Consider the following 23,182-nt stretch of genomic DNA (forward strand, 5'->3'; position numbering starts at 1 on the left):
TCAATGTGAAAGTATTCCAAGTATTCAGAATACAATACTCAGATTAGTGAATGTATCGGAATACGTTACAGATTACATTTTTGGGCATGTATTCTGTATTCTGTAACGGAATACGTTTTGAAAGTATCCTTCCCAACACTGTCCCTCTATATGTCCGCAATTTATTAGATTTCCATGCAGTGCCCCGGAACAGCAAAATGTGAAAGAGGATTTCCTGCGTAAAAACAGGGTTCCAATGTTTTCTCATCCGACTTTCGCACACTCAGACAGCCTAGGAAGCCCACTTTAATTCAGCACATGCCCGTGCGGTCGGCAGTGGAGCGCAGCAAAGGCATGCTGAAGGAAGGTGGCGATGGCCGGCGAGGCCCCGATGCTGGAGCAGCAGCTGCTGCTGCCGCAGATTCGGTTTCTGGTGCTGCTTGTGCCGCAGGTGCGCCCGCTGGTGCTTCAGAGACGTGTCTTCTACATGTGACATACTTTGCTTTTGCCATTACGCCACCAGACAGGCTTTCTAACAATGTTTTGGCCTGCATCTGCTCTTCCTTCAGCAGAACATTGATGTCAGCCTCACTATAATTCTTCTGTTTCCATTTTTAATTCTTGAGTTTTTGCATTGTTTGTGCATTGATAATATGCTAATTAGATTAAATAGGGGTGTTTTGATTGCGGAGATTCTGTGGATCTCACTTATGATCATTTCAGAAAATGTCTTAGACAAAATGAAGGATTCTACGCACATTTTTATAAATTGGGGGGAGGGGCGCTGTTGAGCAATAAGGAGATAAGACGGGCCTTGCTGTAGCTCCTACAGATTTCATGTAAAAATTACATATCATACAAAACCTATGCAATTTTGAATCAAACTTTTTTCGGATTTTGCATCTTAAGCACTCCTAGTACCTGTCTTTAAGTTGAAATGCCGCCGAAGATAAGAGGACAGTCCAAGGCTGAGTCGAATGATGAAGGAGGCCCGACTGAAGCACTGAACCAGAGTGGAGAGGGTGACCCGGAGGCAAGCGTGCAGAGAGGAGACAACCAAGCGGTATTGGCCGCTCTAGCATCACTACAAGCGGAATTGTCCCAAGCCAAATCAGACATTTGCGATAAAATTGACGAAAAGATTGCTGACGTGAGTACAACTTTGAGAGGTGAAATGGCCGCTCTGAAAACGGAAAGCGACACTGCATTTTTCGCAGTAAATGCTCGATTAGACACCCAAAATGAAACTTTAAAAAGTTTGGGTGAGTCAGCTAATGTTACCTCAGACACAGTTGTGGAACTCGAAGCTAAGGTAAAGCAACGACATAGCCAAGTTGAACAACTTTCAGCAAAATGTTTGGACTTGGAGGGACGGTCTAAACGACAAAATCTAAGAATTGCTGGAGTTAAAGAGGGGGAGAAAAATGGTCAGAAAACCAGGGATTTCGTGGCGCAACTGCTTGTGGACGTTTTAAAGCTGGACGGAAAACCAGTGATAGACCGAGCACACAGAGCCCTCCGCGAGCGCCCCAGTGGTAATGGGCCACCTCGACATCTGATTTTAAGGGTGCACTACTGCCATGCTCTGGAGGACATATTGCAGAAGGTTATGAAGACCAAACGCCTCATTTATCAAGGACAGCAAATTCAAGTTTTCAGAGCCTTTCCATCTGAAGTAGTTAAACGCCGAGCTGCCTTCACTCCGGCCAGGAATTTGCTGCGAGACCAGCCTGGAGTCAAATTCGGACTCTTATACCCAGCCAAGCTGAGAGTGACGCACAATGGGAACGAGGCCACATTCACAGACCCCGAGGAGGCCCGTCGTTATGCTGAACGCCACTTTAGCCAGGGCCACAAATGAGACACACACTGTTAAGCATGGCACATTCATTTATGAGGGCAAATGACAACTAAACAGGGGGATATTGTGGTCATCCAAATAAGCCTACACAATAGGCCCAGGCACACATTCACAATCACACTTAAGATAACAATTTTACTTTGATAGAATGGTGACTGAATTTGAGAGTTTAAGGGATGTAACAGCTCTTCTTTATTTCCCTGTTTGGATCACTAAAGGCCAGAGTTTTTATTTTCAAAGTATTAGCCTGGGAGTTGTATGTTTATTTCAATAGGATCTGCTAAAACTTTGGAGTTCACATATCCTAATTTACTTAATGGAAGATGCATAATCTTTATTTTGAGACCAAAGCAGGTTTTGTTAAGTTTTATAACTGTAGAGCTTCTAGTCACAGTAGGATAAAGAGTTCAACCACTGTTGGTTGCTAGAGATGGAGTTCATTCTCGGTTTAGAGAGAGTAGAATTGCTTAAACTATCAATGTTATCAATGTTTTTTTTCTTTTTTTATGTGTAAGTGTATTTGGGGTGGGGAGGGAATGGGAAAGGGTGGGAGGGAGGATGGAGTGTCGTTCAGCTTGTGGTTACATACACCCAACGGTGAGAGGAGAGAGTCAAAGGACAGATGCCTTAATTGGCTTACATGATGCACAACAAAACACTTAAAGAGAAGAGGGGGGATAATATAACATTTTGTTCATGGAATGTAAATGGTGTTAACGAACCTGTTAAAAGAGGCAAAGTGCTTGCACACCTTAAATCACTACAAGTTGACATTATTTTCTTACAAGAAACGCACCTGAAGAACGACTCACATGCTAGGCTTAGGTGTAGGTGGATACAATATACAGTGCCACTTTAAAGTATGTGAACCCCTTGACCACTTAGGAGTTTTCTGTTGTTTTACCATGATTTTTCATTTTTTTCATCACCAATTTTCCATAGAAGGAATGTCAGGTTTATGTTTATCATTTGCGTGTACTTTTTTTAGAGGGAATTGTTTGAGTAGCCAAAAGACTACATGAAACATGGAATTAGTCCATTTCAAAAGTAAGTGAACCCCCAGCTGAATTGGTAAAGTCAAGCAGGTAACAGATTCAGTGAAACTTATTTGGGTGCTTAATTAGTCAATTAAGCAAACCGATCATCTTAGACATCCTTAGGGAAAGGTTTGGGCAACACAGATTAAAAGAGAGAGGAAACCAACCAAACTACTGTAGTGCCAAGGTGTACCCACACAGATCAACAATGCCGAAAGGAAACAAGATATCCGAGAACATCAGGAAGAAGGTTCTGACAGCCCATCAGTCTTGGGAAAGCTATAAGACCATCTCCAAAAGATTCCAGCTCCATCCATCCATTCAAGACAAATAATTTAGAAATGGAGGGCATTCAACATGACCGCATCTCTGCCTAGAAGTGGACGCCCATCAAGACCATCACCAAGAAGCACCAGAAGAAGAATAAATCAGGTAAAAGTCAACCCACACATCACCTCTAAAGAGTTTCGGACCTCTCTGGCAGCATCTGGGGTAAATGTACATGGGTCTACAATCAGACGAAAATTGAATAGACATAACATTCATGATCGGGTTGCTAGAAGGAAGCCTCTGCTCTCAAGAAAGAACAAAACTGCCCGTTTCAACTTTGCCCGAGAGCACTTGGATAAACCAAAGGCCTTCTGGAAGTCCCTTCTTTGGACAGATTGGAGAGATAGAATTATTTTGTCAAGATCAAAACCAACAATTTTCGTCTGATTGTAGACCCATGTACATAGAAGGGACTTTTGCTTCTTTCCAACAACTCCAAGAGAAATATAACTTACCAAAGAATCAGTTTTTCAGATACCTTCAGATTAGAGAACACATCTCCCTAACTTTGAGAAGGCAGTAGCAGACAAGTTAGAGAGTTTTATTAAACTGTTTGCTAACTCTCGTTTCATAATTTCACAACTGTATGACACACCACAAAGCATGTGCCTTCCCAAAATGGACAAAATAAAAGAGGAGTGGGAAAAAGAGATTGGGGCCGTTATAGATCCTGGTGTGTGGTACGAGAGTTTGGAATACGTCCACGACTGTTCCATTAATGCCAGACACTGTTTAATACAATTTAAAATCCTGCACAGGCTACACTTTTCAAAGACAAAATTACATAACATTATTCCAGAGGTCTCACCTTTGTGTGATAAATGTGAGTCCATGGAGGCTACTTTATCACATAGTTATGCTCTTTGCCCCAAACTTCAAGATTATTGGGGTCTTGTGGTGGGAGGGTGTCTGTTTTATTTTATTTTATTTTTTGTTATTGTTTTTTTTTTTGTATGATGTGTGGTGTTTGTTTGCATTTGTCTTCTCTGTTGTTTTTGTTTGTGAATGAAAAAGGAAACATGTTGCTGTCAACTGCCAATTTCACTGCGTGATGTGTTTCCCAATAAAAATATTTGAAACATATAAATGAGGCCCCATGTTTATTTGATCTATGTTGCTCCACCTGTGTTTTAAAACTAATATCTTCATGTTTATTTGATCAACAGGGGCCGGTATTTCAAAACTTGTAATCCAGATCAGAATGATCTGGATAACCAAATCCCCCTGTCTTCAGCCACGGATCAACCTGATCTATCCCGGTATTTCAAAACTTTGCTGGATTGGATCAGAGTGATCTTGATACCGGCAGATTGGGATGTCCAAATCCGTCCCGCCCCCTGGATCACAGACAGGAAACAGGAAAGGGAGCTAACTTTTTACCAGGAAAAGGAGAAGCTAGCTCAACTTTTGTCTCTAAATTAAAGTATAATCTTGGCCAGTGTTGATGCGTCCTTAGACTAGATGAAGGGCAATCATTATATTGAGTTAACCAATTACTTAAATCAGCACAAAGTTGAAAGAAGAGCTCGGCGATCTCTAATTAAGCAGAGTTCGCGCTAATGCGAGCTAACGCTGCTCCATTGACTCCTGTGTTAAGGAGCTAACAAGCTAGTAAATAGGCTAGCGTCTGTATGTCGCGGTCCACAGTCCATTTGAATGCATTCACTCGCAAGGCATTGAGGGTAGATTTCAAAATGTGTTGTACATATCTTTTTATGAAACAGTTGTCAACAAAAGGGACAGCCCTAAAACTTTAATATTAGTTTTTCTTTACAGATGTCTGTGGGAAGAGAAGACAGCCAGTTAACAGACCTGCTCCAATTGGCATAACCTTTTGAGTTTTGGCTATGAAAATTAAGTGTGTGTGCTGAATGCATGTTAATAAATAAAATTGACTGATTTTCAGTGGATTCTTTTATCAGTAAGTAACAAAAAACTGTAAGGCATTCATATTCAAACTTTCGCTGTGTTTTCTGAAAAAGAAAGGAAAGTGCAACGAAAATAAACATTGATCAAACATCAGTGAATTACTGTATCAAACAAAGAACTTTGGGAGCAGTTACACCTAAACTCTTCAAACCTTTACATGTAATCTCCCTCAAATCCACCTCTGAGGTGGGATCAGGGTGATCCTGATTTTAAGGATCAAACTGATCCAGATTTCCCACTTAAATTTTGAAATACTCAACAGCAGTGTTTAATCCAGATCAAAGGCAGGATTGGATTCCCAAATCTGAATCTGAATCTTCAGGATCAGATTTGCTTTGAAATACCCGTTTTTAGGATCTGATCAGGATTTAATCCAATCCAGGAGGATTAATCCTGTCGGATCATTTTGAAATACCGGCCCCAGGAGAAAGGGATGCAACAACATAGAATGCAACAACATTCAGTGAAGAGAGGAGGTGTACAATTATCCACAAATGTTGGCACCATTAGTGAATGTGACCAAAACAAGCTATGACAAAATATGTCTATGCTGTTTTTCCTCTCGGTCTTTCACTCAAAATATTTACAAGAATCTTACCTTTTTATTGAAGTAAAAATATTGAAAGAAAAGTTTTTTTTTTTTTACATTAAATAAATATCATTCTCCAAAACAGGTGTGCCACAATTATTGCCACCCCTTAATTTAATGTTTTGATCAGCCTCCCTTTGCCAAGATAACAGCTCTGAGTCTTCTCCTATAATGCGTGATGAGGTTGGACACATGGTACGGGATCTGAGACCATTCCTACATACAGTATCTCTCCAAATCCTTCAGATTCTTATGTCAACGCTTGGAGACTCGGCTTCAACACTTCCCACAGAATTTCTATGGGGTTTAGGTTGGGGGACTTAGATGGCCATGGCAAAACCTTTATTCTGCGGTCGGTGAACAATTTTTGTGTTGATTTTGAGGTGTGCTTTGGATCATTTCCTGCTGGTAGGTTTGATTTGATTTGATTTGTTTATTTGATGAAGAGGGACAGTGTGCATTAATAAACATTAAAATGTAAATGCACCCAATTGTAGCCAAAAGGCTAGTTTTCATTGGCAGTCCCCCTGCCAGAGTTAAACTGGCTAAAGATAGGGAAGGATTACAGCATAACATTGGGGAGGGGAGGAGAGAAAAGACATCACCCAGACTATGCTCCTAGAGGAGTACAGTGTGGGAACAGTAAAAAAAAAAAAAAAGAATAGAATACAAAACACCAGAGCTACATGAAAAAGCTGCCACTTGCGTTGGCGCTAGGGATAGCAAGGAGTCTCATGACATGAAGGCTACCAGGACATGACAAACACAAAAAACACACCTCAGCACATAAATACATACAACTCACAAACAATACATACATGAATACAAAACACCAGAGCTACATGAAAAAGCTGCCACTTGCGTTGGCGCTAAGGATAGCCAGGAGTCTCAGGACATGACAATCACGAAGCAGGCGAAGGCGTGGAATGTGACCGAAGGTGTCAGCTTTGGGTCGAACGTTAATAGCGACTGCAGAGAATTCCCTGGGCAAGTTGGAAGCCTGGCAGGTGTAGAATGCAGCAGTTCATCCATTTTGTTGGGCAGAGAGGGGATATTCGCCAGGTGTAATGATGGAAGCGGAGTTCGGAACCCCCGCTCTCACAGTTTAACCAGCGCTCCACCGCGCTTCCCTCGCCTGCGACTCGTCCAAACTCCACAGAGTGCTGCTGCTCCTCCGACCAGTGTAAAGACAGGTGAAAAAGTTTGTGGACTGGACTGGACTGTCGGATATTCAGTAGGTCTTCCCTGGTGAAAGTGATAGAAGATGGAGTAATGAAAACTGCATTTGTTGTCATCTCCATGGCAACAACCGAAACAGGCACCACTGCAGCCACTGACACAGTGCTCCTTCGACCCAAAACATCTTTTAAAAAAAGTTTCTAAGTTTGTCAACACCGGTAAAAATGTTTGTATAGTGGACTAGCTAGCATACAGTAGTTCTTCCCTGGTTAAAGTGTCAGGAACGGGAGAACTGAAGACACAATTAAACAAAACAGAAAAAGTACAAGAGAGCGAAACACCGAGGCTGCCATCCGCGGCGCCGTCTCTTTGACGTCTATCACCAACCACCTTTGCTGCTTTTCTGTATAGCTATCTTTCTGTCTATGCCAAACCCACCTTTGATGTTTGTTGCCAAATGGCCTTATTTTGGTCTCATCTGACCATATAACTTGGTCCCATTGAAAGTCTGACTTACATTTGGCAAACTGTAGGCGCTTTAGTTTGTTGTTGATTGACAGCAGAGGCTTTTTTCTGGCAACCCTCCAAAACAACTTGTGGTGATGTAGGTTGCGTCTGATGGTAGTTCTGGAGACTTTCTTTTGACCCCAGGACTCAATTTACCTCTGCAATTCTCCAGCTGTGAACCATCCTCCTCACGGTATTTTCTTATATCCTTTTCTGGATTTCTGCAGCTCAACAACTTTTTGTTGCACTTCGACACTGTGTTCTTTTGTCTTGCCATCTTGATGAATTACTCAGGGTATTTGGCCTGTTTCACCTCATATTTATACCTGAGACCTGTTTCACTCAGGAAGGCATGGTTGACCACTTAAGAGTTCCTAATCAAACAGGTGAACCTACAAATGTAAAACATGACTTATATACTTTTAAATATAAGATTTTCTAGGGGTGCCGATAATTGTGTGAACAATGGGCCTCATGCTCGATCATTTTCTGTAATTCTTCAGAAATGTTTCTTACACGACTTCGTAAAAACAACGTAAGGGAAACGCTTCCGCTGCATTCTCGCACACTTGAAAATGCGTTCATAAGCAGCCAAAGTCTTCTCAGCTGTGTTCCCTCTGATTAGTTTCTTAAATTGATGCGCTTTCTCGTGAAAGTGGATTTGCATACATAAACGCCCTGCCAGCTCCTTATTAGGGCACGCAATCGTAGAAACGTGTGATGTCAGAATCTCCCGATTCTACACGAAAGCACCTTGTAAGGCAAGTCATGCGGAAAGTGAGCAATTACGCAGATTTAGCTTAACCGGTGCAGACATGGAGGTAGCCTACTGCAGGATATATATGTGTCCATTCTATTCCACTATGGCTATTTAAACGCGATTGGGTTTAGTGTTTATTTATTTATTCACTTACATTTGCAGTGTTCGTGTACATTTACATTCACATTCACATTCAGTCATTTAGCAGACGCCTTTGTCCAAAGTGACGTACAAGGGAGAGAACAGTCAAGCTACGAGCAATAGAGACTTAGTGTAACAATAAATACTACCTCGTAGAATCATGACTATAAATGTGAAACACAAATATACAAATATTCTTGTATTTATTATTATTATACTTATTTCAATCGAAGGATGTCTGTAGAGATGACGTGAACGCAATCACCAACGGGTTCTCACAAGTTCAACCTTTAACCCTTTTAACAAGTACAGTATTTTGAAATATCATGCCTCAATGCGATAACCACAAGATGCCCTTTTGCGAGAAAAGTGCCGCTTCTGGTGGAGCCCAATTTTTTTCTTTATTCATCAATTTTTAAGAATAAAAATGACTCTATCTGTCATCAATTCCCCCCAAATGTTTTGATATCTGACGGGCATTTATTGTGAGTTCTTGTGAGAATTTCGCCCCGACATGCTCTCCGGCGCTCACAAGCCCCGCCGCGCCCCTCCCTCCTCCTCTGCTTAGGGCTCATGCATTAGTGATGGAAAGTTCGGATCATTTTACCGACTCGAATCTTTGAATCTTGTTCAGTAAAAGGAACAAATCTTTTTTCACATTTATAGTCATTTTAACGGAGGGGGGGGGGGGGGGGGGGGGTTGTTGTTGCTCAACATTTTATAGCCAATTCCCTGGCCTAAATACGTCCACTGCAAACACGTATCATATTCTCATGTAGGTTAGTGCATGTAAACCAGCAGATACTAATGTAAAAGAAATTCTTGCATTCAAATAATGTATCATGAAAGTTTGGATGAAATGGTCATTTATTATAACATTAGCATTTAATTATCACGGCAAACAATTACGCTGCACTGAACTGTAAGTAAAGTACAAAAAAGATAAAATAACGAAACCTGTAATTATTACTTGTGAATGAATGTCATTCACGTCCTACGTTCACCTCCCGACCATGTCTTTGGATCAACGTTTCGTTCATCTGCCGGATACGGGTCTTCAGATCTATGTTTAGTTCTTCTGCCAACCAAGTCTTCGGATCTATGATTCGTTCATCTGCCGGATACGGGTCTTTGGATCTATGATTCGTTCATCGGCCGGATACGGGTCTTCGGATCTATGTTTCGTTCTTCTGCCAACCAAGTCTTTGGATCTATGATTCGTTCATCTGCTGGATACGGGTCTTTGGATCCTTTTCCACATGACCTGCATAGGCTCAGTACTGGTAGAGGAAACAGAAATGATTCATTCTTTTTCCGACTGGGTCTTCGGATACAGGGCTTTGGATAATTTTTCACGTGACCTGCATTAAACGAATCATTTCTGTTTCCTTGGCCTAGCCTATGCAACAGTCCCGATGCACGGTCATGAGAAAAAGAAGAAATCTTTTTGAGAGGACTTGTTACTCCCAAGTCCTTATAAGGATTCATTCAAAATGAACAAATCGTTCACGAACGACACATCACTAATTCGTTGAAAATGAACGAATCGTTCACGAACGACACTTCACTATCATGCAGTGCTGAGCGCCAGGCCAAAAGGCTGCAGCCTACCTCTTCTCTGACCCGCAGCATCAGACAAACAGGTATTGACTTTGGTTGTGCAATCCCCTGGCGTTGTTTGGTGATAAATTAATCACAAAATTAGCGCCGCTGAAAACACTCCGTCGCAACTGGTCCGACGTTTCCTTAAAAATAAACAAACAAAAAACTCCCGAAATCCGTAATTTCAAAGCCTTGTCCAGCTGTTTACTGGCGTTTGTCATGTTTAATGAGGAGAGGGAGGGAGAGAGATACAGGGAGACAGACAGACAGACAGACAGACAGGCAGGCAGGCATACAGGCAGGCAGGCAGAGAATTTAAAGCCAGTTTTACTGTTCTACAAATTAGACAAGTTCACTAGTTTAGTTTAATTTAAAATCGTAATTATTGAAATGAAAGGTAGGTCTTCAGTTGAGGTACATGACAGTCTGGTGAGGTATATTGTGGTATATTATTAGTGTAATGTTGCTTTTGCTGAACTCTGTCAGAAAACAGTAAAAAAAAAAAAAAAAATAGTTTACTGTGTTGTCAGCTTTATAAAGATTGTGTAAGTCACTCTTGATTATCATGCACAACATTGATTTATCTAATTAACAAAAGGTGCAGCCTAATGCCAAGAAAAGAGAGACTCCAAAAGCAGAAGGACAGGGAACTGCAGCGAGCAGCTCAGGGTAGAGGCTCTCTTTTATCTTGGATCAGGCCATCAATTTTCATAAATAACTTTGGCGATGGGTGTCCTTTTTTTGGGTTGAGCACCTGCCCCCCAAAATGTCTGTGCACGTGCCTGCTCAGAGGGGTACCTACACTTTTTCGTACGACTGTATACGTTTATGTCACGAAAATGCCTTATTACAATACCTATATGCTGATTCAGGCCGATAGCCATGCATAACTATGCAACACAGTATTTTAAATGCATAATGTTAGTTGCTAATGATGCTAGCTGCACTGCTACTAATGTCAAAATGTGACTGCAGACAAAAGTGTAAGCATTGTGCACAGATTTGAGGTCTGTCATGGTTTTTGTTATTTTAACAGGTTTTATGAATAAAATATTGTTTTATGTTTCAGATATAACATATTATTTTTACTGACACAGTAATAATACACTTTTCAGGTCAGGCATTCGTCAGAAAATCAGTAGAAGTACAACAAAAGTGGACCTTTGTATGTCCAGTACTATAATATAGCTTGTCCTTCACTGCCAATGTATCAGGTCCAGCTTTGATGAAGGCAGTGTGTGAACCTCTAGCTGTTTGTGCTGTTTCTTACGTTCCTATCTGGTGATCCGTCTATGGCAATGAAGGTTTTACTTAACTCCATTTGAAATATGAGCTCATAGATTCAAAAGTAAGGAACCCTGCTCAAGCACAATGCACAGACATGGAAGCCTGTGGGACAAGTCTGAAAATGCGACAAGTCTAGGATTTTAAGGAAGTTGGATCTACATTTAGACAGATCATTGTAGTACTTTTAGCTGCAAAGTATCAAATGTGTGGTTTTGTTTCTCTGCATCTTGAGGGGTTAGGACTTTTCTGATTTTGGTAATATTGCAAAGATGAAAAAATATGTCCTTGAGATCTCTGAGTTAAATGAGAGGTCTTTGACAATACTCACACAGAAGTCCCTGAAACTTTGATTAAGTAAGAATAAAACATTAACCATTTGTGCTTTACCAAATATATCCAAATTGTTAAAAAAAATTGTAACGGTTCTTTCCATTTGTCATAGGCGAGCAGCAGACAGGGACGGTTGGGTTAGGGACTGTTGTTCATTATTCAAATAGACGGAATGAGTCAAAGTGGTTGAGCACTCAAAACTTAAAATTGCAAAATGACAAAAACGACAAAAATGACAAAAATATAGTAGTGATTGAACATTATATGAAAATTTCAGTTAACGCAACCTGTTTCCTAGTTGGGTCATACAGTACAGTGTAGTGGCTGACCTACTGTATATCATCTAGTCCAGTCATTAATGACAAACAGACGGAGAAAGAAGACTTGCAAGATGTGAGAGTATATATCACACCCCAGTATCACTCTCAAAATCTAATTGTAAGTGATTTCCTTTCCGGCATTCTCAGACCACTGGGTGTCCAATCACATAATTTGCAGCTATACGTGTTCTTTTTGGGTGATGTCATTGGTTGAAGATACATATTCCCTTTTGATTGAACAATAATATGAAAGCAATGACTCGCTGTCTGCTAACCCTAGTGTTCGGTATTTGATTTAAGCAGAAACAGTGTCAATGACAATTCCAGGGATCTTTCAATTTCTTGAACTATTATTCTGTTTTTGAAATGGAAGTAATGATGCTAATTGGAATATTTATGTAATATATTTCATGTTTTAATATTATAAGAAATGGGTAAAAACAATCTGATTTGGGTGATGTGTGGGAAATTCTGTCATGAGGAACAAAAAATCACAACAATCCAATAGTCTTCTAAATGTATAGCACTGTGAAAGTGAAGCTGATAATGGCTGTAGGTGCACATGGGCTTTGTTCTTCCCATCAAGCCTGTTTAACCTGTCACTTAAAACCACAGAGCTCACTCTCTGGCCCATGAAACGTGCCCCATTAGGACTCAGACTTACAGCCACTGCAACCTCATCCTGCTGACAGTGGAAAAGAAAAAGCCACCAAGTTGAAGGAATGTAAGAGCTTTCATTGGACACAATCAGTAGGGTTTCTGTCTTGTCATATCTGTTGTTACTGCCAATTGATGGCTTTAGAGCTGTGCTTGGGTCCTCTTGATTTATACGTGTACAAACAGGAAATCTCACCAAGGATCTCCAAAGGGGGAAGAGTTTGTCGATGTGGGTGGAGTTGATGAAATGGTATGAGGTAGTCTGCAAGAGCAACAGTTAAACCCATACATTTGCTCCAGAGACATACTCATGTCCAGGCAGGCTCTTCAACACAAGGCTTTACTCTTCAACCGCCCAACAACTGGTTTGACACGGGAAGGTAGGTGACATCACCAGTGTCTTCTTTCTCAAAGCGCATGACTCCATCTCTTAAATAACGCTACAGTGTATTCTGACATATGACAGGAATTGTGCCAATTACTTGGGAGTAGATATTGGGGGGGATTACAAATCTTCAAGTAGAAATTTTAAATAGAAACCTTTTTTTAAGAAGAGGAAAAAATCTACTGATCTGTGGGTAAACATGACATTAGAGGACTCCTGCAAATGGAAATATCAGAAGACACTCTTGACATCGCACGCTATAGTATTTTGATAACTATTTTAAGTTATAGTGAGGACAAGGGTGTACACAAGTCTGACTTCAGGCAATGTCTGTATACTGTGTCAAGGGTGTACATAGTACACAGTATGGATTGTAAGTAATGGTTTACAAGTAATGTGAATCACCTCTTATGATTCGTTTAATTGAATATGGTTAGGAGAGTCAGATAGAATACTAAATCCACTGTCCAGTTGAAAGGAAACCTAGCATCACCAGACATAAATGTCCACATGAATAAGAGTGATGTAGACATATTGTCATGTTGAGCTCTGTGCAATGACTTATCCAGATAATATTTAAAATCATAGAAAGCAATGTCAATTATGGAAAAGAGAGTTCATGTATTATTCACAATAGTAAAGAGTTTTATTTTCACCATAGCACAATATGTTTGGACTGATAATGACACAAACCAAATATCAATTATCATCAGTGCTTTTACTGGTGTGCTCTAAAACAGGATTCTAGAACATTAAATGGATAAATATAAAAACATTTTCACTCTGCACTGGTCTATACTGTTCTGGGTTTTGCCTGTTTACAGACGATGGCATCCAAACTGGTGGCAGCCTTGGCTTCCTTCCTTCTCCTGTCCAGTGTAGGAGTGGTCATTGCCATCGCTATAATCCAGATTTACAAGATAACCTATTTGTCTCCAGGATTGAAGGTATATTAATCATCCATTCACATACCTATACATACTGTTTGTACTCATATAAAAAGGGGCATATCACAAATAGATTAGCATAAAATATGAGTTTTGAGGAGATGGCAGTAGGCATTTAGACAATTCTTAGAAACTCTCTATAATGGATTGAAATGAGTATGTCATTCCACAGCCGGGGTACACCAAATGTAAGAAGTCTAGATTACAAACTTTTGCTGCGGAGAGAAGGCAACAACCAATGTTGTCTATCAGAGAAATTGAGTGAATGAGAAGAAGATTAGACCTGAACAATGAACTTCAAATAATGATGAGGTGAAAGTAGAAGCAGGTGCTGATCCTGTGGCTCTTCTTCATAGCAGCAATGAGGACTTATTGATGTGTAATCAGTGAAGCGGTGATTTGTCCTCTTTGTCCTATCAAAATCATCATTAGATGCACTGCCACGCCTGGTGAAATAACATTAGAGTTTTATATTGTTTCATTATAGTTATATATTGTTTCATTATAGTTATGTATTGTTTCATTATAGTTATATATTGTTTTAGTATAGATATATATCGTTTCTATGTAGTTAGTAAAACATGTACCATTCTTATATTTTATTTTGAAATGGGCCCCAATGATGAAATTCAGTCAATGTGTTTGGCCCCTAATCTAAACTGGATTTAGTATTGTAGTAGCAATCCAACATGTTTGGATCTATTACGTTATCTATTTAAAATCCAACATATACTGTGTATATCTATTTAGGTATCTATTTTCTTTTATCAATAAATACAAAATACCAAGTAATTCAAAAAGACAAAAAAAACAAGTTCAAGTAGATTAGCAGTGACTATGGCATTTATTTTCAGATGTCAGCATCAAAAGCAGTAGACAGCTTTTAAATCCATATATTTGGGTCCAAAACATTTGAGCCCAAGCTTTTTTTTCTCTCAAGTCTTTTTAGAAATAGTGCTTCCTTTAGCGCCGTTGTGCATGACATGGAATTGTGCCATGGAAAGAATGTTAATATCTGTATCATTTCTGATGCCTGAAGCAAAATGCCTGGATCAAAGGTCATATTTGTGCATTGTTGAAGCTATAATTTTCTACTGAGGGGAAGTCTGTTAACAACCAGCCATAGAGGTCCTCACAGTGAAGCCACAGCACGAAGGGAAGCTGGGCTTTCTGAATGTTGTGTTCAGACAGGAACATTATCCCTGCATTACTGACTTCACAAGAGTGTTCCATTCCACATTATGGTCCAACAAAAAGCATGCGACTCTATTTGAAGTAGTTGAAAGGAACTGTTATGCCACTATAAGTAACATTTCCAAACCATATATTAGAAGGCTGTGAACTTTCTATTTTGAACCTTACTTTATATCAGTAAGCTTATGTTAAGAGCAACTAGTATGGAGCTTTATTCCTATCTTTATTCGTAAGCGTGTTCTTTCAGTTTGCAAGCATGAAACCCTGCCCTCGCACTCAAAAAAACAGTCTTTGCACACAAAATGTGCTCTGCTTACGCTCAAACTGTGTGCTTGCACTTAAAAACCTAGTCTTTGCGAGCAAAATGTGCTGTGCTTACGCTCAAACTGTGTGCTCGCACTCAGATACACCGTTGCGCGCACACATTTCCTGCTCGCACTCATATTTTCCGCGTGCTTGCGAAAAGTCTCCTTGCAGATTTTTCCTGCTTGCGGATTTTTTCGTGGGCAACCAATAGAATGGCAGATGTAGTGTTGACCAATGAAATGCTCGCTCGCCTGGTTGATGGTGCGTTCGCTTTAGTTCAGGACTTACTCTGTAACCCATTCATAGATCCCAAGTGACGTCACTGTGTCTAAGCCCCGCCATCTTTGTGACCGAAAGTCTAGCTGAGCGCCATTCACAACGTAGACACAGTCGGTCCAAACCCACAGAAAGTTGCCCGGCATATGTTCTGCAGATGGATGCGACACCAGTCGCGAAAATAACCCAAATAAACAATTTAATTGTATACTAAAAGATTTAGATCGACGGAATAAATGGTTAGCTATAAATGGTTGGCTGCAAGAAGAGACAAGTAGCAACAGCTAACTCCCGATTGTACAATCAACACTTTGTATTTTCCTGCACCACTATCCATGGAGATGTTGATTTTGTGTTCAGAGCCTGGGAGTGACTGACATGTTAAGTGAAATGCAGCACGTTACTACAATCGTGAACAATTGCTGTGCCTTATCAGAGCTAAACTCTCCTGACTAAGCTAGTGTGCTAACAGTTAGCATGCTGCTAGCGAACTTTTCTAAAGACTTTAGACTTTTAGTTAGCCCACATTGACACTCTTACCCACCACTAAAATAAATCGGTTGATAACCGCTGTTTGAGTAACGTACATGTCCTGTGATGACATACATGTGTTTTGTCTCCAGATGCCATTTATTGCCACAATCGCTGTGCCTTATCAGAGCTAAACTCTCCTGACTAAGCTAGAGCGCTAATAGTTAGCGAACTGCTAACGAACTTTACTAAAGCTGTAGCTACACCCACATTTGGCACTCTTAACCACCACTAAAATAAATCGGTTGATAATCGCTGTTTGAGTAACTTAGATGTTCTGTGATGTTCCAGATGCCATTTATTGGTGTCGTTCACCCATCCTGCAACTGCATATTGATATGCATCTGTACTCTTGAAAGCCTTCAGGCTATCTCCGGTGTATGGGGATGGCTTGTGTACAGATACATGTATAAGTCGGGAACAGACAGTTGTGGCAGACGTTTTGCAGACTTTAAGGGGCAAAATAAGTTGACGGTAGTTAATATGGATCGCAGCCAATAATCGTTTTTTTCTAAATATCGCCGTCTTTCTGCCTCATTCAGATGTGCTATGTTCTTAGTCATGACTGTTCGCTAGCTAACTATGAAAGCTAACTTACTAAACACTGGAATTAGAAAATACTACTTTTAAAAAGTTTAAATTTGAAGAGCGTATCAATAGAAAACAATACAGTTAATATATAACCGTTATTATTACTATTATATGATTACTATATATTATTATGTATGGCTTACAAGCTACTATTGGGTACAAAAACCGTATAATACAATGGGAATACTGGTTGAGTCGGTCACAAAGATGGCGGGAGGCTTCACTGAAGTGCCGTCTTTGGGACTCATGTTTATGGGTATGGGTTACCGAACTAAAGCGAACGCACCATCAACCAGGCGAGCGAGCATTTCATTGGTCAACACTACATCTGCCATTCTATTGGTTGCCCACGAAAAAATCCGCAAGCAGGAAAAATCTGCAAGGAGACTTTTCGCAAGCACGCGGAAAATATGAGTGCGAGCAGGAAATGTGTGCGCGCAACGGTGTATCTGAGTGCGAGCACACAGTTTGAGCGTAAGCACAGCACATTTTGCTCGCAAAGACTAGGTTTTTGAGTGCGAGCACACAGTTTGAGCGTAAGCAGAGCACATTTTGCGTGCAAAGACTGTTTTTTTGAGTGCGAGGGCAGGGTTTCATGCTTGCAAACTGAAAGAACACGCTTACGAATAAAGATAGGAATAAAGCTCCATAACTAGTTGGTTATTTAAGATGTACCAAGAATAAATTACCTATATAAGAAAGACAAAAACGTGTGCCGTGCCTATTACGACTGTGTAGTGCTTGGTACCTAAAAATACCAAAAAATGTACTTTTGTATTTTTCAGGTGGATTTTTTTTTCTTTATAACACCAATGTTAAAGCTGTTAACAGTGTTAAGTGATATTGAAAAAGTACAGAGACATGTTTCAACATGATTGCTTGTTTGTCTAATTAAGAAAGTATGTTGAAATTACAAAGGAAGGTTAGTTTTTATGTTACCACCATAAATGTAAAGACAATCTTAAGTAATATGTTAATATTACTCTTCCTGCAGTATGGGATTGTTCTAGACTGTGGATCCTCCCGCACTACTATCTATCTATATGAATGGCCGGCAGAGAAGGAGAATAATACTGGGGTCATTAGAGAAACCCTGAATTGCAACGTTAAAGGTAAAATGACCATCTTCATATTAACATCATAAGTTGAAAATCATTCAGAATTGTTCATTTTAATTTAATTGGATATATTAATTCAGGGTAACCTGCTTATCCAAGTTTCTTCACAATTATTCAAATTCCTTCTGCAGGTTTCAATGCAACGTCAACAGTTTTATTGTACGGAACATTAATATGTATTTACTTTTTCATAAATATTTATGTCTTCATTTAATTTATAACTATTCATTTCCAGGTCCAGGCATCTCTGACCTGGGTCTTAATTCAAGTCAAGATGAAGAGACATGGAAACATTTCAAGAACTGTATGGCACTAGTGAAACAAATTATTCCTGCTTCCGCGTATAACTCAACACCCATCTTCCTGGGAGCCACAGCTGGGATGAGACTGTTACAGTATGTCTGTCAGCATGATGTAGACTAACTAATGCTTTGAAGTAATGTCTAATTGCCTACTTCCCCTCTTTCTCAACAATGAGTCTGTATTACCAAGCAGAAAATTGGCTGATGAGACGCCTGTAAATCCCATTTCATATTGATTAGGCTGCCATTGCTGCACTTAAAAAACTAGGTTTGTTTGAAATGTGATTGAATGTGATTTGGGTTGAAAGGCGATCCTGTGGTGAGAGAGAGTGCACCTCTGGAGAATGGACTTTAGTCGAATGGAATGTATGCAGTGGATTGTAATGATATTCTTGTACATTCTGATATGTGTAAAAGAATCAAGGTAAAGCAGGGAATTTAAAATCCCCCTTGAAACCAAACTATATTTAGAGTAAAGCGACATGAAAGGGAAACTCCACTCTAAAACACTGTAATACCTTTTTCTAGACAGAATAAAATTAAGAAGCAGAAGCCCTGGTTTTTGAGAATTCGAGAATGTCATGGTTACTTTGGTAAAATTGTGCAAGTAACAAAATATTTTATTCATATTTTCATTGTGCTGTAGTGTCTCAAAATGATTTTGATAATAGATAATATAATGCAATAATTCAATTATGTTAGCATTTGCAGATACACAGAAAATGGTTCAATGCTGATTCATTGACTTTAAATGGCCTGTTTGAATGGCCTATAATGTGTTAAAATTCCATTTCTGAAATAGGCATGGATAAAGTGTTTCATTGACTTATAACCCCTCTGCAGGCTCCAGAATGAAACCACTTCAAATCAAATCTTGCTGGATATGAAGAACTACCTCCAGTCATTGCCGTTCCATTTCCAAAATGCCTCTATTATTTCTGGAGAAGAAGAAGGATTGTATGGGTGGATAACAGTGAACTATCTAATGGATAACTTTCTAGAGGTTTGTTTTTAAGACTCTTTTTAAAAGAACATTCATCCATGTAACAGACACAGCATTATACCATTACCTAAAGTTCAAAGTACTTTATTGTCATTGTCACAAAGACAACGAGACAGAAAAGAGGCAGCAACAGACAGCTAAAAAAAACGTAGGATGCTGTGAACATTACCTTCCACAGCTAAATAATAATAAATAACAATTCATAAATAGATTAATAAATATCTCTGAGTAAATAAAAACAAACCAATATATCTATGTATTGAGGTGCATCAATAGTTGCAGGGTAGAGTGTTAGAGTGCAGTCCATGGGGGGCGGGGCGGGGCTGGGCTGGGCCGGGGGGAGATGAAGGGGGGAGGGGGGTGGGGTGGGTAAGCTGTTGAGGCGCCTTATTGCACAAGGATAGAAGCTCTTTGCCATCCTGGAGGTGCGTGCCTTGGTCCATCTGAACCTTTTCCCTGACGGGAGTAACGTGAACAGATGATGGGCAGGATGGGAAGGGTCCGTGAGGATTCGATTTGAGCGCTGCAGGCAACGGGAGGAGGAGATGGACAAGATGTTGGGCAGCTCTGCTCAGATGATTCTTTCCGCTGTTTTAATCAGCCTCTGGATGGCTGCCTGCTCCGCCTTTGTGCATCGGAAGAACCATACATTCAGGCAGTATGTTAGCACACTCTCAATAGCGCAGCGGTAGAAGTTATACAGCAGTCTCTGAGGAAGGTGTTCTTTCCTCAACTTCCGGAGGTAAAAGAGACGTTGCTGGGCCTTCCCCAAGACGGAAGCTGTGTTGTTGACACAGTACAACTCCTCCGTCAGTGTAAGACCCAGAAACTTAACATAGGTGATTCGCTCAACCTCTTCACCGTTGATGTAGAGTGGGAGATGGTGATTGTGCTGGGCAGACTTCCGGAAGTCGATGATCATTTCTTTAGTTTTCTTTATGTTCAGACTGAACACCAGACTGCCAGGTTTCCCACTTCTTGCCTGTTGGCAGCCTCCTCGTTGTTGGACATGAGGTCAAGCACTGTTGTTTCATCTGCAAATTTGAAGATGTAGTTGGATGGGCAGGAGGGAGTACAGTCATGGGTGTAGAGGTTGTATAATAGTGGGCTGAGCACGCAACCTTGTGGGGCGCCAGTGCTGGTGGTCTGATTTGAAGAGTGATGCTTCCCCAGTTGTACACTCTGTGTGCGATTGGGAAGTCCAATACCCAGTTACACAGTGTAACATTGAGGTTTAAGTCCTGAAGTTTGGAGATGAGTTTGCCTGGAAGGATCGTATTGAAAGCAGAACTGTAATCTAGAAAGAGAATATGGATGTAGCCTAAGTGTTCTTTAACTTCAGGTGCTCCAGTGCAGTGTTAAGCAGCAGGGCTACTGCATCCTATGTAGATCTGTTCGCTTTGTAGGCAAATTGGTGTTGATCAAAGGAAGCTGGTGTGATGCCTCTTATGTGTTTCATGACCAGCCTTTCCAAGCATTTAGCAGGTATGGGGGTGAGGGCCACTGGCCTATTGTAGTTCAGGCACTTGACTGCAGTCTTTTTTGGCACAGGTATGATGGTTGATGCTTTGAAACATGGGGGGGACATGTGAAAGGGCTAGAGAGCGGTTGAAAATATCTGTAAGAACCTCTGTCAGCTGGTCACCGCAATTCTTTAGTACGCGGCCTGCCACACCATCTGGTCCTGCCGCTTTTCTGGGGTTAATGGTTTTCAGGCAGACTCTGACCTTGTGGGGTGGGTGCAGCATGGTCAGAGGGTAAGGGCAGAGGCAGCTGACCATTGTTGTCCCTGCCGAACCATGCATAGAACTGATTCAGCTCTTCAGTCAGGGTAGCACAGCTGGTCTAGGGGGATGACGCAGTCCCTTTGTAGTCCGAGATTGCTCTTATTCCCTCCCATACTTGTTTCCCTCGGTAAGTAGAAGGGCCTGCACTTCAGAAACATAAGTTCCAGTTCGGAGCAGCAGAGCTTTTCGTCAATGCTTGTGTTGTGCACCAGTAGTTATTTAAGAAGACACACAGACCGCCACCGCTACCTAGCATTTTAAAAATGGATTTATACTCAATTCCAATTTACATATTTAGTGTATACAAATGTGGTGGTTGAACCAAATGTTCTCAATACATATCTTCCTTTCTAAATGTATACTGTTGATGTTTTGTGTGCCTTTAGAAAGACCTGTGGAACTCGTGGGTGCGCCCTCATGGAGCTCAGACTGCAGGCTCCCTGGACCTGGGAGGAGCTTCCACCCAAATAGCATTCGCAACAACTGATGATGCCAGGGGCGAGGGGCTGATGAAGGTCCTTCTTTATGGATATGAGTACACAGTCTATACGCACAGTTTTCTGTGCTTTGGGAAAAATGAAGCCGAAAAAACTGTACTTGCAAAGCTTGTCCAGGTATGCAAGATTGTAACCTTTTCAATGTTATTTAACATTGGAACATGTTATATGACAAATTATGCTCTTACCGTTTATAGTTATGGTGTGTTTGTCCATAAATGCATTCCCCCTGTTGAAGTTTAGCATTGGCAACACTAGTCTGGACTAGCTGAGTTATGTTACTGCAGAACATTACTCTTGGAAAAGTTAGTACATACATTTACATCAATTTACCTCTAAATGTTTGAAGTGAAAACAAAGTGAAACATTTTGTAGTGCTTTTTTTCATTTGAAAAAGCTAAATGTACAGAAAATGAGTTACAGGACATTTTAGAAGTAGCACCCCATCTATATACATACACACTATTTTGCTGTGTGGTGTTTATATTTGCTGATCCTACATGATCTGCTCTTTAGGGTTCTCCAGACCCCAACACTGTTCAGAATCCCTGCTATCCTCTTGGATTCAACATAACTATGAGACAAGACTTCATTTTTGGCAGTGAGTGCACTAAGGACCTCCGAGTAGCCAACTACAACCCAGAGGGCAACATAACCATCTTTGGAGGAGGAGATGCAGCGGAGTGTAGAAAAGCTGTGAGACTTATATTTGACCTCAGATCCTGTGATGGTTCCCAGAATTGCTCATTCAATGGAGTCTACCAGCCACCAGTGTCTGGACAGTTCAAGGTACTATTTCAAACTTTTTATAATAATAATAATAATATTAAATGATGTACTTCATCTAGTATACATTTTCTGTTTACGAAAGAGTAATTTCACCGCAGATGAAACTATCAGCTTCATTGCAAATTTCTGATTTGTGGAACACTTACTTTTATCAACAGAGGGTTCTTCAATTTCACATATTTCCATTTTCCAATTTCAGTATATAAAAGAAACCTTAAAGAACACTGAATTCTGTTATGAAGCGGATTATCAAAGCATTCCAAAAGGGTTCTACAAAATCTATGTTCTGTACAAGTAGAATCTAAAAAGGCCTGCCATTTGCCAACAGTTCAAATGGAGTTGAGGGTTGATATACTGTGGCCTTATGGCAATGAGTACAGGACTCCTTCAGTCATGAAACTCTGCAGGTGTGTCTTTGAATTGAATATGCAACCTTAGTAGTTTACAGTTTGGCTTGAAAAGCTAAAGAATGTAAGTGGCAGTTACATTATTTTTCTTTGACAAACAAGTGAACTAGTGAGATTAATGTTATTTATATTTTTTGTTATGTGATATTTCATCACCATGTGCGGTCTTGGATCCAGGCCTATGCAGGCTTCTACTACACTGCCTGGGCTTTAAGACTTATAGGATCGTCTACCCTTGATCAGTTCAACTCTACACTGTGGTCATTCTGCTCTATGGACTGGCCAAAGGTAAGTATGCTTTACAAGAGTCCAGGATGGAATACAGAATATCTGTTATAGTTAAACAGACACACAAAGCGGGGGGGGGGGGGGGGGGGGAGAGAGAGAGAGAAAGAGTCTTGACCAACTGAAAGGGGATTACTAGGTACCACTGCGAGCACAGAATTAGTGAATACATTCTCAGGGAACACAGAATAGTAGGCTCAATATATAACAGCACTGAATAAACTAAGGTCAAAAGATTCCAATCTGAAAGTATTGC

The 23,182-nt window shown here is 40.4% G+C and overlaps 1 protein-coding gene across 1 annotated transcript in view; it reads left to right on the top strand.

The window, feature by feature from the left end:
- Positions 1 to 6,620: 6,620 nt before the first annotated feature.
- The window catches only part of entpd3 (ectonucleoside triphosphate diphosphohydrolase 3), a gene marked incomplete at both ends in the record, with an annotated part of 28,131 nt that continues 11,569 nt past the window's right edge, over positions 6,621 to 23,182 (top strand). The window contains 6 exons of the mRNA XM_080851767.1: positions 6,621 to 6,918; positions 18,092 to 18,251; positions 19,002 to 19,161; positions 21,335 to 21,562; positions 21,962 to 22,234; positions 22,819 to 22,929. Of these exons, the coding sequence (XP_080707893.1) occupies positions 6,621 to 6,918; positions 18,092 to 18,251; positions 19,002 to 19,161; positions 21,335 to 21,562; positions 21,962 to 22,234; positions 22,819 to 22,929 (1,230 nt within the window). The remainder of the gene's footprint in view (positions 6,919 to 18,091; positions 18,252 to 19,001; positions 19,162 to 21,334; positions 21,563 to 21,961; positions 22,235 to 22,818; positions 22,930 to 23,182) is intronic.

Source organism: Sprattus sprattus (genome assembly GCF_963457725.1).
Source record: "Sprattus sprattus genome assembly, chromosome: 14".
NCBI lineage: Eukaryota > Metazoa > Chordata > Actinopteri > Clupeiformes > Clupeidae > Sprattus > Sprattus sprattus.